Source organism: Ascaphus truei, chromosome 12 (assembly GCF_040206685.1).
Source record: "Ascaphus truei isolate aAscTru1 chromosome 12, aAscTru1.hap1, whole genome shotgun sequence".
In the NCBI taxonomy this organism is placed as follows: Eukaryota; Metazoa; Chordata; class Amphibia; order Anura; family Ascaphidae; genus Ascaphus; species Ascaphus truei.
In genome coordinates, this window is record NC_134494.1 from 33,817,524 (window position 1) to 33,838,567 (window position 21,044).

The 21,044-nt window shown below is 40.5% G+C and overlaps 1 protein-coding gene and 1 long non-coding RNA gene across 4 annotated transcripts in view; one reads left to right on the forward strand and one right to left on the reverse strand.

Annotated features, from left to right (window-relative positions):
• The window catches only part of LOC142464113 (uncharacterized), a 32,604-nt gene extending 23,915 nt beyond the window's left edge, over positions 1 to 8,689 (reverse strand). The window contains exons 1-2 of the long non-coding RNA XR_012787601.1: positions 8,352 to 8,689; positions 6,705 to 6,801 (exon numbers count right to left, since the gene is read on the reverse strand). This is a non-coding gene — a long non-coding RNA (uncharacterized LOC142464113). The remainder of the gene's footprint in view (positions 1 to 6,704; positions 6,802 to 8,351) is intronic.
• The window catches only part of LUZP2 (leucine zipper protein 2), a 304,222-nt gene continuing 291,547 nt past the window's right edge, over positions 8,370 to 21,044 (forward strand). For 2 of the 3 annotated variants that reach the window (XM_075567271.1, XM_075567278.1), the window contains exon 1: positions 8,371 to 8,673. In XM_075567271.1, coding sequence (XP_075423386.1) covers positions 8,612 to 8,673 — 62 coding nt within the window. In that variant the 5' untranslated portion in view covers positions 8,371 to 8,611. Of the gene's footprint in view, positions 8,674 to 21,044 lie in introns of all 3 variants that reach the window. The other variant, XM_075567272.1, reaches the window with a different exon arrangement.

The following is a 21,044-nucleotide window of genomic DNA, read 5'->3' on the forward strand; positions in this document are numbered from 1 at the left end:
ATGCTGCAGAGTTGTAACAATGTTGTGTGCAGACAGGGTTTTTGTCAGTTGGAGCACGCTAGTCAGTCAGAGCCAGGAGCAGCCCAGGGAAGGAGGTAGGGTACAGGAGTCAGGGACTCCCTGTACTAGGCCAGCACCCCCAGGGCCCGAGATAGCTTTGAGTACCCATTAGAGTGAGTGTTGCCAGGGACCGCCCTAGGTTAGGGACCCTGTCACTCAGGTTTGTCAGTTGGCGCCAGGGAGCTGTGAGGGAAGGAAGGGTGCGGGGAGCGAGTGCAGCTCCTGCACCCAGATAGGTACCCACACCCCAGGTAGGCCCCAACTCCCCACAAGGTTAGTGGGTAATTGAGTAGGGACGGCCCAAGATAGGGACGCTGCCCTTAGTCTTAGTGTCCTGTCTGGTCAGGGTCACGGCTGTCAGTGCCGTGAGGTCTGACAGGCAGGCACAGTGTTGTACAGCACGTTGGCTGTCAGCATCCAGTGGGTCACAGCTTGTTGCTGCAGGCGCTGGGATCAGTTAAGTAATAGTCAGGACTGGGAAGAGTTAGGGGAGTGGGGCAGGTTATTAACCCCTGTAGGCCCCTAGGAGTTTCCCCATAAGCCATCAAGGTTGCTGTGCTGTAGGGACGGCCTATAGTACAGTATTGTCCATGTAGTTAGTGAAGTCAGTTAGGGACTCAGTGGGCGCTGCCTCCATGTATTGATGTGGGCAAAGTTCATCGTTGCGACTGCAGCAGTCCTCCGGGTGGGATCGTCCTGGAGGTGGTTCCGGTGTTCTCCGGTCGCCGGATCCTTTGCGAAGCCAGTTGGAGATCCGAGCACGGGAGTGCTCGGGCAGGTACTATTAAGTCAACAAGTGCGCCAACAGGCCCTTAGTTTAATAGTGACTGCGCAGTCACCCACGTTCTCTCCAAGAGTACGGGACATTGGGTGGGGATTCTCGGGACACTGGGTGGGATCACCTGGTGTTCGGGAAGCGTCCTGCGCGACGCAGTAAGTGTCTCCTCTAGAGAGGGACACAGGTTATTATGGTATTGCCGTGATATGTTGTCTTGCATGTTAGTAAAGTCACTAGTTATTATACATCACTGTGTATTGGTTATTTGTATGTGTCCTGCGAGGAACCACTCCCCCCATGGTGGGAGCCATCGCAGGTGGAGGCGCTGTATTGAGTAAGTGGTTACACATCGTATTATAATTGCCCCAGGTTCCCCGTGGCGGAAGCTCAGCCCCCCTGTGAGCCAACAGGTAACGCACCACACCTGGTAACATTATATGTTTCTCCGCACCCACAGTATAATCTGCGATTGGGGGGGGGGGGGGGGAACCCATTACACAGATATAGCCATGACCTAAAGAAAATGTGTTAATTCCTGCATTAACTTTAACGGCCTTCTGTGAATATACCTTGAGATTGTCCATACCACTTCTGCTTATCATTAGTACTAAAGTTCGTTAAAGTTAACATCAGGCCATCTTAGCTTTGAGATGGCCCTTTAAGCCCCATTAGGGATCTTAAAGGATCCCCTTTAACACTTAACAAAACGTTAGCTTCAGTTAACGTCTCGTTACGTCATTAACGAACTTCCCAGAATCTACCCTTTAGAGCCTCTTTTAAAGTCACATTCTACATTATTTCTGTGAGTGAGCATTTGTCTGTTTTTTAAAATTAAAATCTACAACAATTTTACACTATAGAGTGTGCACTCTTCCCCTTTGTATTATATATATCATATATATTCCAATATATATAATCCAAAACAGGGCACACACAAAAATAAATAAAAAATAAGGGTAAAGGGATGGTGCATACTGTCCAAAAAGATACAGAAAAAGGAAAAAAGGGACAGGCACTCCTATATGCAAAGAAGTGACATTTATTGAGAAAGATCCCAGTGGTGACTGAAACGTTGAGTCAATAAAGTTCACATACAGTATTTGCATATACAGTAGGAGTGCATGTCCCTTTTTTCCTTTCTTTTTGTATGTATGTGTATATATTAAAAAACGAATTAGAAGATACCGTTCTGCGGCTAACTAAATGCTTTTATTTGTGCGAGCTTTCGAGATACACTGATCTCTTCTTCCGGTGGTGTTACAATGGATAAAACAAGAAAGGTTTGTACTTACAAACAGCGCTTCCTGGAATGTATCTGACTGAAGCCTATCCCTCCCCCCTGTGCAGTATGCGATTTATGACTTATGGTGTTAAATGGTCCCTGAATGTAAGGGATGTAAGAGTGTGTGTGTGTGTGTATGTGTGTATGAGTGTAAATATAAATGTATAAAGCGCCCACACTGTATACAGCGCTTTACAAAAGGTGTGTGTGGGAGTGTATACCAATGGTGTGGGTTGGTGTAGAAATGTGAGATTGTGTTGCCTTACTTAATATGTGTAGATATTATGTGGTCCAAATTGGTATATAGGGATATAATTACATTGGACATATGTATGTGTAAGAGACAGCTGTTGCTGGAGGAACAGGTGAACAGGTGAACCTTCCCCTGATTTTGTACTCCAGATTCCTGTGCGGTATTTGTATTGTGCTCACTGTGTGGAGCATTGCGCAGGTTTAACATCTTGCGTCCTGGCATGGTCTTGTCCTGCATTCAGTTGTACTTTACTGCTTACCATCATTTTATTGAGATTATATAAAATGGAAATAGCCATGTTAGTCCAGTTGCAGAGTTAATCAGTACTTCAGTATTAGGTGATACATTTTTTATTTGGACTAACACATTAATTCATAGGAAAAGCTTTTGAGAGTTATCCTCTCTTCCTCAGGTCTCAATACTGATATACAAATGAATCTATAGCTAAAACAGAGGTTAGGAGAGCAGGAAAAAAACAGATCTAGATAAGGTGGGGTGAGAAATGGATGTCTAAAGACATTGGAAGAGTAATAAACGGTGACAAGGAACAGCATGGAGGGGGAAGGGGTTTCTTGGAGAGGGGGCGGGGTTGGAAAGGTGTGGATAAGAACATGCTAATGTTCTCTGCCAATGTTCTTATCCACACCTTTCCCCCCAACACACTCCAGAATCCCCTTCCCCCTCCATGCTGTTCCATGTCACTGTTTTAACCTTCCAATGTCTTCAAACATCCCTTTCTCACCCCACCTTATCTACATCTCTGTTTTTTCTGCTTTCGTAACCTCTGTTTTAGCTGTAGATTCATTTGTAAACCAGTATTGCTGACCTGAGGTAGAGAGGAGAACTCTCAAAATCTAAATTTTAGTCCAAATAAAAAAGGTATCACCTAATACTGAAGTACTCATTTATTCTGATATATATATATAATTTATATTATATATTTTATATATATATATATATATATATATATATATGCAAATACAACTGTATGCTCATCTGCATGTCTTAGGCAGGTCTGCAACCCCGCCTTTCCCCATCATCACCCAGCATACAGCACTTCCATTGCAGCATGGGATTCTATATATATATATTTCACACCTGTACACTGTTCATTAAAACATTTCTCCCATTGGAATTTTTAATTAGTTATTTTGTGGCTGCAACTTTTGTTTGTACCTTTTAGAATTGAAATCACGGTAGTGTTGGTTACTGAGTTAAAAATGTGCTTACTGAAAAAAATATATAGTTTTCCTGTGGTATTTGCCAGCAAGATCAGAGTGTAGTGGATTTATTTGAAAACCCATTAAACAGACACATTATATTCTGAAACAAATATTAACAGCATAGTCAGTGTTACTCATGTGAATGGTTTCATTGCATCTCCAATACCTTTCTTAACAATGGGAAACAAGTTTGTAAAAGAAATGCCATAGACAGGTAGAGAGTAATATTGTTTTGTTGGCACAGACTCTCTGTGCTGAGAGCACATTATTCACATTGTCTGTACTACAGAGGGGTATTGTTCATTGTCCTAACTATTCAATTTAAGAAACATTATTCTACTATGACTATGTACAAAGCATATTTAATATTAAACCTAGATGATATCTATTCATTCTTCAGTGATAAATAACTATTTGCTTATTCAACATTTATTAAACTCCCGCAGTGCCATTGACCCTTTGGCTCTGAAGGGTTATTCTACTGCATACTAAGAAACATATCTTTAACTCTTTCAGTTCTAAAGGGGCACACAGTGTAGTGTAGTATAGTGTGGGGGTGGACTATGATTTGCACATTAATAACAAAAGATAATTAACAGAATACTCTTGATTTCTTTCAGCGTTCAGGTAAAAATATTGCCTTTTCCAGATGAGGACACTAAGAAGGAATACAGAACATTTGGATAATAATTTCTCCCTTATTTGACCAGTCTCATCTACAATATATTTGTAATGTTTCAAATAATAGATTGTTGTAATTGACATAACTGGAACTTAAGAACAATTTCTTGAATTACACATGATAATTGTCTTTACCTAATATATATATATAGATATATATATATATATATATATCTATATATATATATGTATATGTATATGTATATGTCTATGTCTATGTCTATGTCTATGTCTATGTCTATATATATATATATATATATATATATATATATATATATATATATATATATATATATATATATATTTCCTCATTAGAAATATCTCTCTCAAATTGATTTCTTTGCAGTTAAAACAGTCTTTGTGTGCTGTAAAATGTTTAAAATGCCCAATAACACCCCCTACTGGACATTTTGGTTATGTATAGAATGTTTCTGTGGAGCATCTCCATTTAAAACGAACAGCAGTGCATGTAATGAAAATTAATCTTTCACAACTGTTTGTTTCTTGTAGGTGAGTGATCCACATTGCCTAATCCAAGTAAAAAGGGACTCCATAAGGTTTAGCCAGCAGTGAGACATATAAAGTATGTTGACAACATTCAGTATTGTAAGAGGTACAATTTATCCAGTTCCCCAGTCATCCATTTAAATAACTGTGGTACTGTAAATACAGCTTGCAGGTATAGGTTTGTATTCTATAAAATTCAATAGCACTGATTCCTCGCTATAGAACGGAACTCTCTATTAATGTCAACTGGAGTTTTTTTATATGCATCATGTGCAGTAGCAGCAACCGTGACTGTGAGCACACAGCAAACAATGCAAGCAGCTGTGGTTGCTAATTATAGCAAGGTGTGCATTTCTCTTATTTGACTTTATCCGGGAGTATTGTTCCCACATCAGCGTTTTTTTCACAGTATTCAATATTCTTTAACAATTTGCATCTCTGTGTACTGTCTAATGGATACTTTCAAGGACAATAGGGAGATCTTTACCTTTTCCTATAACCCTCTGCCCCCCCTGCCCCCTTCCCCCCCCCCTCTCCCCTTCCCCCCCTCTCCCCTCCCCCCTCCCTCCCCCTTCCCACCCCTCCCCCTTCCCCCCCCCCCCACACACATACACCATACCAGAAACTTACTATTAGAGTATTAGTCAGCAAAATCTCCCCTCCTCACCTCCAACCACCCACCCAATGTGTTTCAGAGCACAGACCCGCAGTGGTAGCTTAATGCAACCAGAGAAACTCGTGCTTTGTAGCTTGAGCAAAAAAAAAACTGGGCTCTTTTTGCACTTAACTAGCACTGTTTGCCACTAATGAGTGCAATTTTCTGGCAGACAAAAACAGTAGATACTAAAATTTCAAAAATACGTTGTCCAAAATAACTCCCCCCCCCCCACATACAGTACACACACACCCACCCCCCACCCCCCCCCCCACACACACACACACAAACACTCATCCTTCTTCTGAGCACCGTGACACGGCTGTACTATAGCTTAATGTAAATAAAGAAATGCGGGGAATGGGAATTGGGGGATGGGAAAAGCAATAACTAGGCTTTCTACATTGTTTCTTATTGAACACATCTTGCTTTGCATTGCAAAAACTTTAGTTGCATTGATACTGTAGTTGCTGTAGTTGCACACATTGTAAATCAATAACATTTAGCATTTCACAAAACTAGCTCTAAGTACTGTACAATACTGATAGTATTCCTCAGCATTTAATGACCCTGTAGCTATTTTTGTCTTTTATCAATATAGGCAATATTGTCCAACATTACCCTTCCCCCATCCATGCATCCGTGGCTGTAGTTTAATGCAAACAAAGAAAGATGCGGTTTGGGGATTAAGCAGACAAAAGACTGACATGAGCCTTTACTTGCCAAGCTCTCACTGCAGCAGCATTGAGCATTATTCATGGGAACCCTTCCGGCCCTGCACCTGAGCATCCATGCCTAACTTAGGTGTGTCCTCTGTAACAAAATATTTCAATATATGCCTGTAATACACTGATTACGTGCATTGTACAGAGCCATTATCACTCCATCTTTACTCTGCCTGTGTATTGGGAGATAAGTAACACATCTGAATAAAATGTAGTGTACTGGCCCATTTCCCTCACCCTGTCTTTTGTTAGCATAAATGCAAATCTGAATAAACAGTTCACACCCCATCTGTAGCCAAAACTAGTCACTATTTCCCGACACTTGATAATGGTACCTTAGAAAAGAATTACAAGATAATGGAAAACATCGTTTTTTTATGATAAATACAAAATTACAACATAATGATTTATTTATACGGTACTACATCCCTGTGGTCATCACATTTCTTTCAATAACAACCAGTAACACTTTTTAAATATGGTTTATGTAGTTATTGCAAGTTTCTACACTTAGACACTCCTTCCAGTAATTCCACATACCGTAACTAGTTCATTTTTGTTCACTTGCTTCACATGCTTGCCCTGATGATGTTTTAATGCATGCCACACCAACTTGATGGTATTCAATTTAGGGGATCTATAAGTATAGAGACAAACAGTACAGTTATTGCCAAGATCAAAACAAATACACACTACATCACTGTGCAGCACAGACAAATAATAGTATACTGCAGATCAATAAAGTTACTTACTCTGGAGGGGATATGAGCCATATGCGCTCCATACAGTATACATTGAACCAGCATGCACAGCAGTGTTCCTTCAAAGCAGCACAGTGTTTAATGAATGCATCTATTTCTTCTTGATTATCTGACAGGTAAAACTGTATGAGAAAGCCAGCGCATGTTTGAAGAAGATTGTTTCAAAATGTATAAAGATTGACTGTGACTGTTACATGACGTTTTAATTAGAACGGGTGTATGGGAGCAAGGGGTGGGCGACTTTACAGCACATTACACAGAACTGTATGAAACATGTATTATTGTAACAATAGCCTTGGAATACTGTGCAATGCATTTAGATTAAAGACACACTAGCACGACCTATCATTCCTGGTCAGAACTGCGGCAGCCGCGAAACAACATTTTGCAGCCATGGCTCAGCCCTGATCCTGGGGCCCCAAAATGCAGAGAAATTCTGGGCATTTCCACTTGGATTTGTGCAGGCACAGAGACAGTAAATCTTGCTACATTTGTATGTTCTCTGTATCACAGTAACGTGCCGTTTGGATAAGTAATATTACATATTCGTACATATATATTTGGTCTTCATATAGTGTACAGCCTCTCTTGTTTAGATTATTATCCAGTAAACTGTATTCAATAACCAATGAGTGTCCCGAAAATGATGTAAGAGAGCGCAAACTGTTAGGCATTGGGTTGTTTAGCCGAAAAAACACATTCTGTAGCCATTCAGTGTGATCAATATTAACCCATGCAGAAATTCACAGGGGTTGTAAGACTTTGGTTTCAAGATTCTCAGTATTTACCAACATGAGTACAATGAGAAGGGCAAAGTACTGTTAACATATTGGAAATAGCAACCCAAAACATGTAACCCCTTATGTGCCAAAGGATTTTAAATGAATTTATTGGCTTAACAAAGAAAATGTTCAAATACAGACTGAGTACCAGAAGATTAAAACTTTCAGAGAAAATATGATCCATCGTGTGTGTGTGTGCGTGTGCGCGCACGCACGCACGCATGCACGCACACACACACACACACACACGATGGATCATATTTTCAATATATGCAAGTTTATATTCCCCCCATGAGATTTTACCACACCATATTTCTATTATATTTACAGCCTGGCTGTACGTTTCCCAAAATAACTTGTATACTCAGTGATTTCCAGCACAGTGTCATTGTTTCGTGCAATGTAATGAATTATATTGCTAACATCATTCTGTGCTTTTATATAACAGAACAAGTCCCACATGCTGTAATAGTTATACAGAACAGTCTTTGGAACCCACATTAAGCCAGTCATTCTATTATCATAATTATTTCAGAATGCTGTATTTTTCTGTAATAAACAATCTACTAAGCAAAGAGTTAAGTGCCCTCCAACACACTCCCCTTTCTCCCTAGCTGCCACTTAAACTGCTAGTAATAACAAACCCCTGAGGACATCAATAGAGTCACTGTGTTGAATAATCAGACAGGAGGCTTGCAGCAGCAGCAGGTCCATTGCCTGTGACATCACTCTTTGAGCTCAGACCCAGCTCACAGTCCCTTTCACTGGCCAGTCTGTGGGTCTGTCTGTATTCTCCCAGTGTTTTTGCTCAGGATTCAGCAGCATCCTGCTTTGAGGAAGGGTTTTGCAATCCAAGAGACGGTGGGAAGAAAAAAATACAAGCACAACCCAGGGAAGCTGCAGTATGAAATTAATCTCTGCTTGCTACTTGCTGCCTCTTCTGCCAGCACTGATTTTCAGCACCAGGTGAGCAAAGAAGCATGTACAGTACTGAACCAGAGTTCTAATGTTTGGAATAGATTGGGGGTATTTATACTATTCTGTATTCATTGTATTTCAAAGCAAAGTAAGCACTAATGATATTGACCTGGGTGGACTGTAACTAGTTTAAAGAGATCTCTGTCATTGGTTTGGGGACTAGTTGCAGTATTCTCTAGTTCTAATTTTGCAGTTTTTAACAGTGTATGGGTGTGTGTGTGGGGAGGGGTTGTTTACAGTGTTAAAAAGGAGACACAGAGGCATGTTTAATGACAAATGTTTAAGCTTGAAATACAAATCCCATATTTCAGTTGAAGTAAAATCGTTGAGCATACTCTATCTGTACATTTCCCCCATGAGATCGTTCCATGGGTTGCAATAATCTTGGGTACTTCTGTACTGTAGCTCAGGTTGGCATGTTAATAGAATCTAAATAAAGAGTCTGAGTTAACCATTACCTAACAGTAGCACATACTATATAATGTGTTATAATATTGCACCTCTGGTAGTGAAGGATCCAACACAACCACTTAATAATAAACAGTAAGATAAATACATTTGTACAACACTTTAGCAAAGTTGAAATGTTGCTGTTTGTTTTACACTAAGTTTGTGTGTTCTAATGCACACTCGCTATCTTAATGAGGCTAACATTTATACAAGTAACATAAATAACAAGAAATATGATGACAACATACATATTTGTACATGTTTTGAATTAATGTTTGAGAGGAAAAGTAATGGTTAAAAAAATGTGTAAGTTCTCCCCAAGAGTCTGTTAAGTTGGAGTGAACATGCATCCATTGTAACCCTTTGTTGAACTCACTGGCCCACATGCTGTTATAAAAGTTTTACTATTACTGTGTCATATCACAAAAGTAGTAGTGTGTGTAGGGCAGGAAATATATAAACTCCATTAACATGCATTCATTTTGTAATAATAGGAATCCTTACAGAACTAATACCGTTTACTATAACAAAAATGCTGTAGTGTTCAAAATGAATTAAGGAAAATATGAGACAATTCTGTACGTATTGTTAGTGCCATTCTGTATAATGCCATGTGTTTGATTCGTATCTCTTACTGTGCATGCAATGTCTTGTATATAATGTATAACCTTGCTCACTTAATGTAACTATGTATTTGTAACCATGTATTTGTCATCATAACTCTGTGCCAAGGACATACTTGAAAACGAGAGGTAACACTCAATGTATTACTTCCTGGTAAAACATTTCTATAAATAAATAAACCCTCCAAGCTAACAGCAGATTAAAATGTATATAATTTGTTTCTTGAATACCTGCATAATAAACATGATGTGACTTGAAGTATAATCAATATGTCAATACATGTAAATGCAGCAGTAAGTATCTTGGAAACTGGGGGGTTCCTAGAGCTGAAAACAATGAGATTCAGCTCTAAAGAACCCCAAGTTCCAATACTGAGCTCTAAAGAACCCCAAGTTCCAATACTGAGCTCTAAAGAACCCCAAGTTCCAATACTGAGCTCTAAAGAACCCCAAGTTCCAATACTGAGCTCTAATGAACCCCAAGTTACAATACTGAGCTCTAAAGAACCCCAAGTTACAATACTAAGCTCTAAAGAACCCAAAGTTACAATACTAAGCTCTAAAGAACCCCAAGTTCCAATACTGAGCTCTAAAGAACCCCAAGTTCCAATACTGAGCTCTAAAGAACCCCAAGTTTCAATACTGAGCTCTAAAGAACCCCAAGTTCCAATACTGAGCTCTAAAGAACCCCAAGTTACAATACTAAGCTCTAAAGAACCCAAAGTTCCAATACTAAGCTCTAAAGAACCCAAAGTTCCAATACTGAGCTCTATAGAACCCCAAGTTACAATACTGAGCTCTAAAGAACCCCAAGTTACAATACTGTAAAAAAATAAATATTAATACATTGGTTTGTAATGGTGGATTACAACTTTGCGCCGTTTTATTTTTGAAACATATACATTCTTAGAATATTAATGGCAGATCACACACAGAAAAAAGTCTCTTGAGTAAGAAGTAAAGGGGAGATTTTACTTTAAGCATCAGTTAAACTTGAAATATATAATCCCATTATTGATATACCAAATGTGTTTACTTTTCCTCACAGTGTTTTGAGTTTCTGCTGCCATATATTTCAGAATATTTGTTTTTAATGTTGATATATTTGAGGATGTTGGATGTTGTCACTGCAATTATACTAGAATAGTAGTGGTTTGGGGTCTTTCCATTTAACTTCGATTTTATATGCATAGAATAAGTAAGTATTCCAAATGAAACTGGCCCGTGCTGACAATTTTCCAAGTTTATTACTGGATTTATTCTGAAGATTAAATACTGCTTTTTACTACTATATATATATCTCGATCTCCATATCTACTGTGTATATATAAATATATATATATATATATATATATATATATATATATATATATATATATATATACTGTAGATGTATGTATATACAAATATGTATACAATATTGCTAGCATGTTGCAGCATGACACACACACTTGTGTATGTACAGTGGCGGCCGGGGTGACTCTAATGCGGCTGCCACCGCAGTTTTAAAATAGCGCGGGCTGTCTCCGGCCGCGGCCGGTTTTCCCGCGCCTCGGGTGCTTTCAATAGTAAGCGCCATTAGCGCTTATCTATTGAAGCGGCCGTCGCGCGGGAAACTCCGTTTTTAAACGGAGAACGGACCCGCGGCTAGCCCGCTACGATCCCGGCAAGCTTTAGAATGAGGTTAGCCGGGACAGTATGTATATATATATATATATCTATTTTCAAATGGAAATATAACTGTATGCTCATTTGCATGTATTAGCCAGGTCTGCAACCCCGCCTTTTACCATTATCACCCAGCACACAGCACTTCCACTGCAGCAAGGGATTCTGGGAAATGACATGCAAATGAGCACACAGTGCCACTTTTTGCTTCAAGACCATTTTAAACATGATTCCCTTTAGACTTAAGCTTGCTGCATGGTCACAGCTTTAAGCACAGCCAGGGTTAAGATGCATAGCCAGTAAACCCACCCACAGACAGCTGTTTTGACCTTAATGGGTCTCATCAGTGTGGGGTTGGTTACACTGGCTATGCAAAGCTGAAGCAATGAGGATGGTTTTTACCATACTTAGTTAAGTTATGATGAGTAAAAAAAGTGACAAAACCCTCCACAGCAAAGCATATAGCAAATGGAAATATTCCTGTATGCTCATTTGCATGTCCTAGGCAGGTCTGCAACCCTGCCTTTCACCATTATGCATCACGCTTCCTTCTTGTGTGGCGATCACCTCATGGCTGGAAAAACTTTCCAATTTAGTAGTATTCCCATTGTACAGTATGCATATCCACTCAAACCTCCCGCCAAATAACTTAGAGAGAGATGCCTATACGCAAAAAGGAGCACACCTGGGGTACCCTGGGATACATGATAATGACTATGTAAAGTATATTTAAACAAATCCCATCACATACTTCCAAACAGGATTTCCATAAGAACTATTTTGACTGAACAAGCTTGCTGCACCTGTTGTAGTGACTGGAGCAGTGGTGTTAGACCCAGCAGGACTAGAACCCACCACCACTGCTTTTCTAAGCAGCAGCTCTAGCAATGCCAGCTAAACTAGCTGCTATACTGTGTAGTACTACTATTATTGTCTACTAGCATATCTAAGGAATATCTAATTTTTTTTATTGTAACCTTGAAAGGACATCAAGCACAAAGTAATATGTACTAAGGGCTACACTATAAGTTATTGAGGCCAGGTGAGATTAAATGAAACACAGGTTTTCTGACACACACAAGTAAAAAAAAGGTGAAGCTCTACCTGTGGTGAACCCAGGAGCTCTAGAAGGAACAAAGAAAAAATGATTGATATCAGCGCTGCTCCTTGGGATGACAGACTCACCAGGTAGGTAATAAAATCAATTTATTAAATCTACATAAAACAGATACTAGAACATAACAAAAAAGACCTCCTCCCACATGTTTCGGGCGAGTTCGCCCTTTCTCAAGGAGCTGTGGGGGTCAACCTTGAGTGGACAGACGGTTCCTTTGGATATCTGCTCTGGAAGGAACAGCCTCACTTGCTCAATTAACAGTCAGCTGTGACTGTTTAACCATGTACAACTGCTTTGTGGGAACCATGGTCAGTGACATAAGTCCACATCTTACTGGAGTAAGGAGCTTTGTCGGACAAATATTTTTTAAAATACTCCAATATGACTAGGCATTACTGGTCGGTCGGTACTCTCCCAATAGGGAAACACTAATAAAAACTATGCAGTATTTTCCAACGCGTTTCATGGCAAAAACAAAGCCACTTCATCAGGAGTTACTTATAAAGACTCATCATTTTTACAATAAGCTGTTTTTTTGTTGTTTTTGTTTTTGCAATACTCACCAATTTCCTGCTTTCAATATTTTCACTATACTACACAAAGATTTGTTGTGGGCTTTTCTTTTTGTTCTAATACTACATTGTGTAATGTTGTAGTTATTCCTGGTAGCTTACATTTGCAAAGCTTGTAAGTATATATCACATTATGAAAACACCTTTGAAATGTATAGTTAAGATATGACTGAATCATTTTACTTTATTGCAACTTCAATATACTGTATGTTGTAACAGTAAGTGAAGCTACAATTACTGTATAATGGACTGCGCGGCTTTAAAAAGTGTATCAACACACCCACTAGTAGATAAAAACTCCAGCATGATATGTAAAGATAAGGGATTAAAGTTTAATCTGTTTTTGCAGTGTGTCATAATGTTTGTAGTAATTAATAGTTCATGGTGTGCTGACAATTGCCAAAGTGTAAAAGGTGCGAAATGTCATTTGCTTTATAAATAATTGGCCCTCTGAGAAAGCTATTTAGCTAAAGTCATATTAGCGCTACTGATAATTGTTCTAGGAAACTGTTTGAATCTGTACTTAATGTACAGTATAGCTTTTTTCCAAGGAGATCTGGATATGATATCCATTGACTCCATTGACTCCATTGACTCCATTGACTCCATTGACTCCATTGACTCCATTGACTCTTCTAAGACATTTAGGGGCTTGTTGTATATCCACTGTAGCGGCCAATCATGGACTTCAATGAGGAATTCTGTCCAAAAAATGGCCTGATCAGTCACTTTACCTACAGATCTGGCATGCTTTACTTTCGGTATGGGCACGAGGGCTGACGAACTGAGCCCGACTGCGGCCTGATCGCAGCTCCTCCCATACCCACAAATCCAGTAATGCTTGCGGCCCTGAAGGGATTACCGAAACGAGGGTCACTTCTCCTGAATGGAACTCCCGCAACGTTAATCCTACTGAATAAGCTTCTTAGGGAAGACCTCATTTTTTTACAGTTTTGATTTTGCATTTGAGGACTCAAGTGTTTGACTTTTAGTTCAATGGGCGCCAGTTCTTCCTATCACCAAAATAAACCAAGAATATTTATTTATTTTTATTTATAAATAGTTTCACCAGGAAGTGATACATTGAGAGTTACCTCTCGTTTTCAAGCATGTCCTGAGCATAGAGTTACGATGACAAATAATACATGGTTACAAATATATAGTTACATAAGTGAACAGGGTATATATTATATACAAGACATTGCATGCACAGTTAGAGACAATATATATTCTAGGCGTATGTAACAGTTACAGACCAGATTAAAATGTGAGACAGCTTTAGTTTTGAAAGAACTTTGACTGGGGGCGGCTGTGAGAGTCTCCGGTAGACTGTTCCAGTTTTGGGGTGCACGGTAAGAGAAGGAGGAGCGGGCGGATACTTTGCTGAACCTTGGGACCATGAACAGTCTTTTGGAGTCAGATCTCAGATGATAAGTGCTGCGTGTGGTAGGGGTTTGGAGCTTGTTTAGATAGATGAGTAGTTTGCCCACAAAGTATTTGAAGGCAAGACAGGAAAGATGAACTTTGCGCCTAGACCCAAGTGATGACCAATCTAGTTTTTTGAGCATTTCGCAGTGATGTGTGTTGTAGTTGCATTGGAGAACAAAATGGCATATTGAATTGTAGAGGGTATCAAGTTTGCTAAGATGGGTTTGAGGTGCCGAGCCGTATAATATATCCCACAGTCGATAATTGGCATTAGCATCTGCTGTGCGATACGTTTTCTGACCAGCAGACTTAGAGAGGATTTGTTCCTGTAAAGTACACCTAGTTTGGCATAGGTTTTGAATGTTAGGGTATCAATGTGCATCCTAAATATTAAATGGGAGTCAAACCATATGCCCAAGTATTTAAAACTAGTAACAGGAGTTAGGGTGGTATTAGCATTGGTTCTGATCTGGAGCTCAGTCATTGGAAGCTTTAGTAATTTAGCCTTGGTCCCAAATACCATTGTTACAGTCTTGTCAGTGTTTAAAAACTGTTTGTTTTGGGAAATCAAAATTTCATGTCTCATACTGCTGCGGCCGAGTTTATTTGAGCATTTGCCCGTTCTCGGCCGCAGCAGTAACCTGGCGCGCGCCAGAGGGTGCCGGGCGCGCGCCGAAGACACAGAGGAGCGCCCTCCGATCGGGGCTTTCTCTCTCCCGCTGCCGGGTCCGCCGGGTCCCCCGGAACCCCATGCCGCCGTCCCCCACATCGCGGGACACCAGGGCTCCCTCGGGGAGCCCTGGACGCGCGTGCAGGGGGCGCAGGCGCCCGATGACGCGTGACCGCGCGTCAGCATGCCGGGGCATCCCCAGGCTTGCGGAGCTAGCCGCACTCAAATAAAGTGTGCCGGTAGTGTATGTCAGATTGAAGTATGTGTTCAAGGTCGGAGAGGCTATGGCTGTGTGCATCTAAGATTGTGTCATTTGCATACATGTGTATTGAAGCTCCCTTACAAGCTGAAGGAAGATAATTGATGAACACTGAGAAGAGTAGGGGACCCCAGAACAGAGCCTTGTGGGACACCACAGGTGATATCAACATTTCTGGAGTTAGAGCCTGTGCTAGGCACATGTTGGGATCTACCTGATAGGGGCTCGATTGGGTGGTTTTATTTTCCTTACACAGTACACTATTGCATGGTCACTGAAAATGTCAGGAAGGATGCCAGAGGATTGGATTCTGATGGGATTTGAGGAGAGAATCCAGTCTAGCAAGGAATGGTTGTGAGATTTCAGATTTGTCCGTGTGGGTTGGGAAATGAGTTGCGTTAGGTTAAGTGACTTGAGTTGTATCTGAATTTTGTGGTTTTCAGGGTCGAGCCAATTGTAGTTCAAATCCCCAAGAACTAGCAGCTCACTCTTCTCTTCAAAGAGGAGATGGAGCCAATAAACTTGATGATATCAGTCAGGGACTGTAGAGGGGCTTTAGGGGCGGGGGCAGTAGATGCCAGCAATAAGACGGGCTTAGAAAAGGGGAGGCAGATTTTGCAAACTAAGATTTCAAATGATGATGGGCGCGGGGGGCAATTTAACAGTGTAAATTGTAAGGTGTCTGCAATATAAAATAACACCCCTCCTCCTCTCTTTGACCTATCTTTCCTAGAAATGGAGTATCCCTGAATGGCGATATTTGCATCGAGGGTTTTAAGGGTTAGCCATGTTTCTGTGAGAACAATGGCTTTGCGTTTATGCATAAGGTACCATGCCCTTAGTTCATCCAGTTTGGGCAGCAGGCTCTGGATATTTATATGGGCGACAGATAGACCTTTTTGGAATTTGAAGGGAGTATTCTCAGCGGTTTGGGACAGAATTGAAAAGGGAGGGCCTGGGTTAAGTTCAATATCACCTGCTAAAGAGAGTAATAGTATGAGAAGAAATTTGAGTAGTTGTTTGCAAGTTGTAAATTTGTGATGTTTGCCATTAGAGTGAACGATGGTTGGTGTGCTGGTTTTCAGAGTCCTCCACCAACATTCAGTTGATAGTGCAAGGCTTTTGAGTAATTCGGGGTGTATGGTGATGTTGAGTGTGGGCCAGGAGGGTGAGGATTGTAATGGGTAGAGACAGTAACATTTTCATGAGGCCACAAGAAAGAATAGAGTTAAGATACATAGCAGGTTAATTATCACAGAGGTAGGTAATGTTACATGAAGCTGTGGTGGGCCAACTGAGTGTGTGAAGACTAAACAGCAGAGGTGTGCCTTTTCCTTGTCAAAATGTTTTGCTGCATTGCAATGCTAAGGCCTATTCAGGGTTTGCAGAGGGTTGAGGGGGGGCAGTTGTGTGCAGTCAGTGTTGGGAGAGGCTGCAGTAAAAAATGGTGTAAATGTGGGGGGGGGGGGGGAGTTCAAGTGTGTTGGATAACAAGCATGGGATCATAGTGTGGTCAGGTAAGCTCACCGTTTTTTGTCTTGTGTAGAAGAGTTTGCAGGAGATGCAGTCCCCATTTCACCTCTAGTCAAACTATAGTCTAACTATATATTCTCACTTAAAGATGATCACTTTAAGATGCATCACTCTTAAGATGCCAATGCTAACCCTGCCAATGCCTCCCTGAGACTGATAAACATGCGGGAAAGGTGTTGACTTTCTGTAGTTACTGTATGTCCATGATATTATTGTGTCATGAGCATACAGTATGCATCCACATGCAAAGATCAATGCCCTACTCATGCTTGATCCTCTGACAAGGGGAGAGGTCTCCACCGAAATGAAAATTATTCTCCATCCTGTCAGAGAAGCCATTTAAGAATGATTGCACTTATTTAAAAATAAGTAAATTACATAATAAAGGGTTTCCTTTTTTGACAAGGTTGTACTGTAGCTTTACGACAATATGTAGTGTTGCATTGTAACAACCTGGGATCAGAATTAAATCATTATAAAGTATTGATATCTCTGCCACTTGGCAACCAGTAGCCACTCAGCCAGTAAGGGATTAAATACTTCAATTGTATTAAAAAAAATATTCAATGGTACAGTAGGTAGATTCTCAATAGGAGTTTCTCAATACAGTATCATGATGGTGTTTATTGTGTTGTTTTCTAGGTGAAAGTGAGATAGTTCTTACCTGAATTGCTATGAAATGTTGTTTTATAAGCTATTCCAACCCACGTCACATATCGGTATGTCTGTTTCAAGCTTAATATTTAGATGCAGTATTATAATAGGAACATTAGCTACTGTTCTTTGGCATTTGGATATTTTTATTACATAAATGTGTCTCCCGCTACAGTTGATTTCCCTTGTCATATGTGACTATGTCATCTACCATCTGAGTGAATTCATGATCTGCTCTGAGAATTTACGACATGGGTGATTAGTTTAATTAATATTTCTTTATTTGTGTCTGTCTCTCCCCCTCTGTGCCTGTCTGCATCTGTATCCTCTGCCTCTCTCTACAGTATATCAGCCTCTCAGTGCTAACAGTCCTACCTTCCCTTCCTCTCTAAAAGCCGACAGGAAATGGAAAAGCAAATTCTTTATTCTAGGAAGGTCACAATCCAGCGAGATTCGAACCAAGCGGGAAACGAAAAAGAGATGTTGCTTTGTTTTTGGTCTGGGCCCAGCACAGTAATCCGAGCCTGAGAGTAAATTTTGCTCTGATTGGTTTTTTTTTAGGGTTGCCAGATGGCTTCTCCAAAAATACTGAACTCAATGGTGAAAGGTGCGTCAGGTCACTATGTCCAGGGAGGAAAATACCGGACACATACATGTCCAGTATTACAGTACATCTCATTTTTTACTGGACAGAGTATCCAAATACAGGACACCCGGCAACCCTAGTTTTTTTGGGGAATCCTAATTTCAGGAATATGGTCACGCTCATCTCAAGTAAGAAGTATATTGATTTTGAATGTATTCAACTGGAATTTTTGAAGAAGCTTCCAGAGATTATGAACATTTTAACACCTTTAAGTTTACTGATAAAAAAGGGACTCATGCATTTCCCAGTGCTTGAAGCTGAGCCATCTTCATTGCATTGTGTTTCCTTCATAACCTGATCAATAATATAATGAACAAAATAGATAGCAGATGCACCAATTTCCTGCAACTCATTGATCTGATGTTCATTGTTGGCCTTTCGCAAAGGAAATGGGAAAATTAGACAAATGCACAGTAGCGATGTTTGTTGTGATTTGTCATCCTATACAGCCATATTGAATGAAGACCATAAAGGCCTTATTTAATGTCGAATGTGGTCAATAGAACTGCATTAAACTGTCATTCGAGAATATTGAATATGGCCCCAAGTTATACTGTAGAATGCAATTCAGAATCAGAGCTAGAAGACAAACATATGACATCACAATAGGATGGAAAAGCAAACTAGTTAAAAGGTCAGCACTTGTATATCATATTCTGCAAAGTGACATTAATCTGATGACAAATACAAGCTTTTTAAGTAAAGTTTTAGTTTGCAATGCTGTTCTCCCATCTGATAATTCCTTACTTCTTAACAAAGTACTGTCAGCCATGTGTGCTAAGTGGTGCTGCAAAGCTATAAAGCACTTTATAGCACATTCACTTGACTTGTGCCGCACTGATTACGCTACCCTTCCTTTCTTTTAACACCCCCACACTGTGCCAGATTTACACATAAATTAACTAAGCTACAGCTTGGGGTCTCACAATATGAGGGCCCTCAAAACAGAAAAAAATGTATGCATTTCAAGTTTTAAAATGGGATGATAAATATAGAAGATATTGTGAGTGTGAGATGGGCAGGCAGATTATTGGAGATAAGGAAAAAGCAGAGGTATTAAACAAATTATTTGCCTCTGTGTTTACCAGGGAAGAATCAATTTCAATTGTAGTGCCACAGGAGGAAGCCACAACCTCTATATTAATTAGTAAATAAGGCACCTGGCCCAGATGGCATACATTAAAGTGTTCTCAGGGAGTTAAGTGCAGTAATAGCCAAACTATTACATTTAATATTCAAGGACTCCATTTCCACAGGCTCGGTACTACAAGATTGGCGTAAAGCTGATGTGGTGCCTATATGTAATAAGGGAACTAGATCGCAACCAGGGAAATACTGACCTGTAAGCCTGACTTCAATAGTGGGGAAGCAACTTGAAGTTTTAATATTGGATAATATTCAGGAAAATCTAATGGAAAACAAAATTATTAGTTATAGTCAGCAGGGATTTATGAAGGATAGATCATGCCAAACTAACCTTATTTGTTTCTTTGAGGAGGTAAGTAGGAATTTAGACCAGGGTAATGCAGTTGATGTGATCTATTTAGATTTTCCAAAGGCTTTTGATACAGTTCCACACAAGAGGTTGGTGTGCAAAATAAAGCAAATTGGACTCAGTAAAAATATATGCACCTGGATTGAAAAGTGGTTGAAGGATAGAAAACAGAGGGTTGTTGTGACGGGAGGGAGGTGGTATCCAGGTTCTATAATAAAGGTCAAGCCATTTTGGATACCCCTGCTCAATATATAAGGGTCCAAGAGAGTTAGCTCTTGGGCCCAGTAATATTGTATCACTGCATTATACTGTCTGTAATAATAATTTTGTGTTTTTCTCTTTCCGGGCATGCAGTCAAGCAGGGATTTCTAGGATATGAGTTTCAAGGGGGGGGGGGGGGGGAGTTTGCGGAGGAACAGTTGACAGAATGTGCCTAAGAGGTTGCCGCTTCCCCCATAAATGTACCCGGGAATCATGCCTGATTCTCGGATACATGCAGGCACATGGTCCCGGCAATACCTCCCATTGAAAACGTAAGTGTGGCTGACCACTTGGGTACCCTGCTTCAGCACAGCCCAAAAGGGAGAAAGAGGCACAGGGATGAATATGTATTCCTGTAGCTGAGCGAATCCCTAGGTTAAGTGGGGTACCACAGCTTGTTCCAAGGTGACCCACAACCAGTATAGGGTTTGTTGGTGCCCCAACCGTATACAAGGTCGGGGGGGCTCTGAGAGTCCAAACTGAGTCACAGGGAAAGTGTGTGGGGAAATAAAGCAGGCAGAAATAAAGAGACAACATTTTTCCTTTTCTGTTCCCTGTACCCCAAAACTCAGAGTGTATCAAAATATACTTTAATGCAGTGTAATGTGTTTAAACATTCGAAACTGATGTCCAAACAAGCAGTCCGTGCAAACCCATAGGTGCCGATGTGTCTGCTAGACATCGGAGTTCAAAGCAGCCAGACAGCCAGAGGATGCCCAGAGGTGTGAACAGCATTTGGTCAGCGGGGAAAGGTAAAGTACTAGGTCCCGGAGATCAATGGCAGTCCTCTGGGGTGCCATGTTCTGCCAGACCTAGTGGAGCCAGCGGGTGGCATTGGGATGACTGAGGGAGTATGTTGGCAGGCTTGCGCATGTCCCTTGGCTATTTCAAATTTCCTGCTGACCCGGCTTTCCTTGCCGGCTTGGCTCGAATTGGTTGCTTGGGAAAGTTCAAACGCGTTGATTGGCTGTCCGCTCTACTTC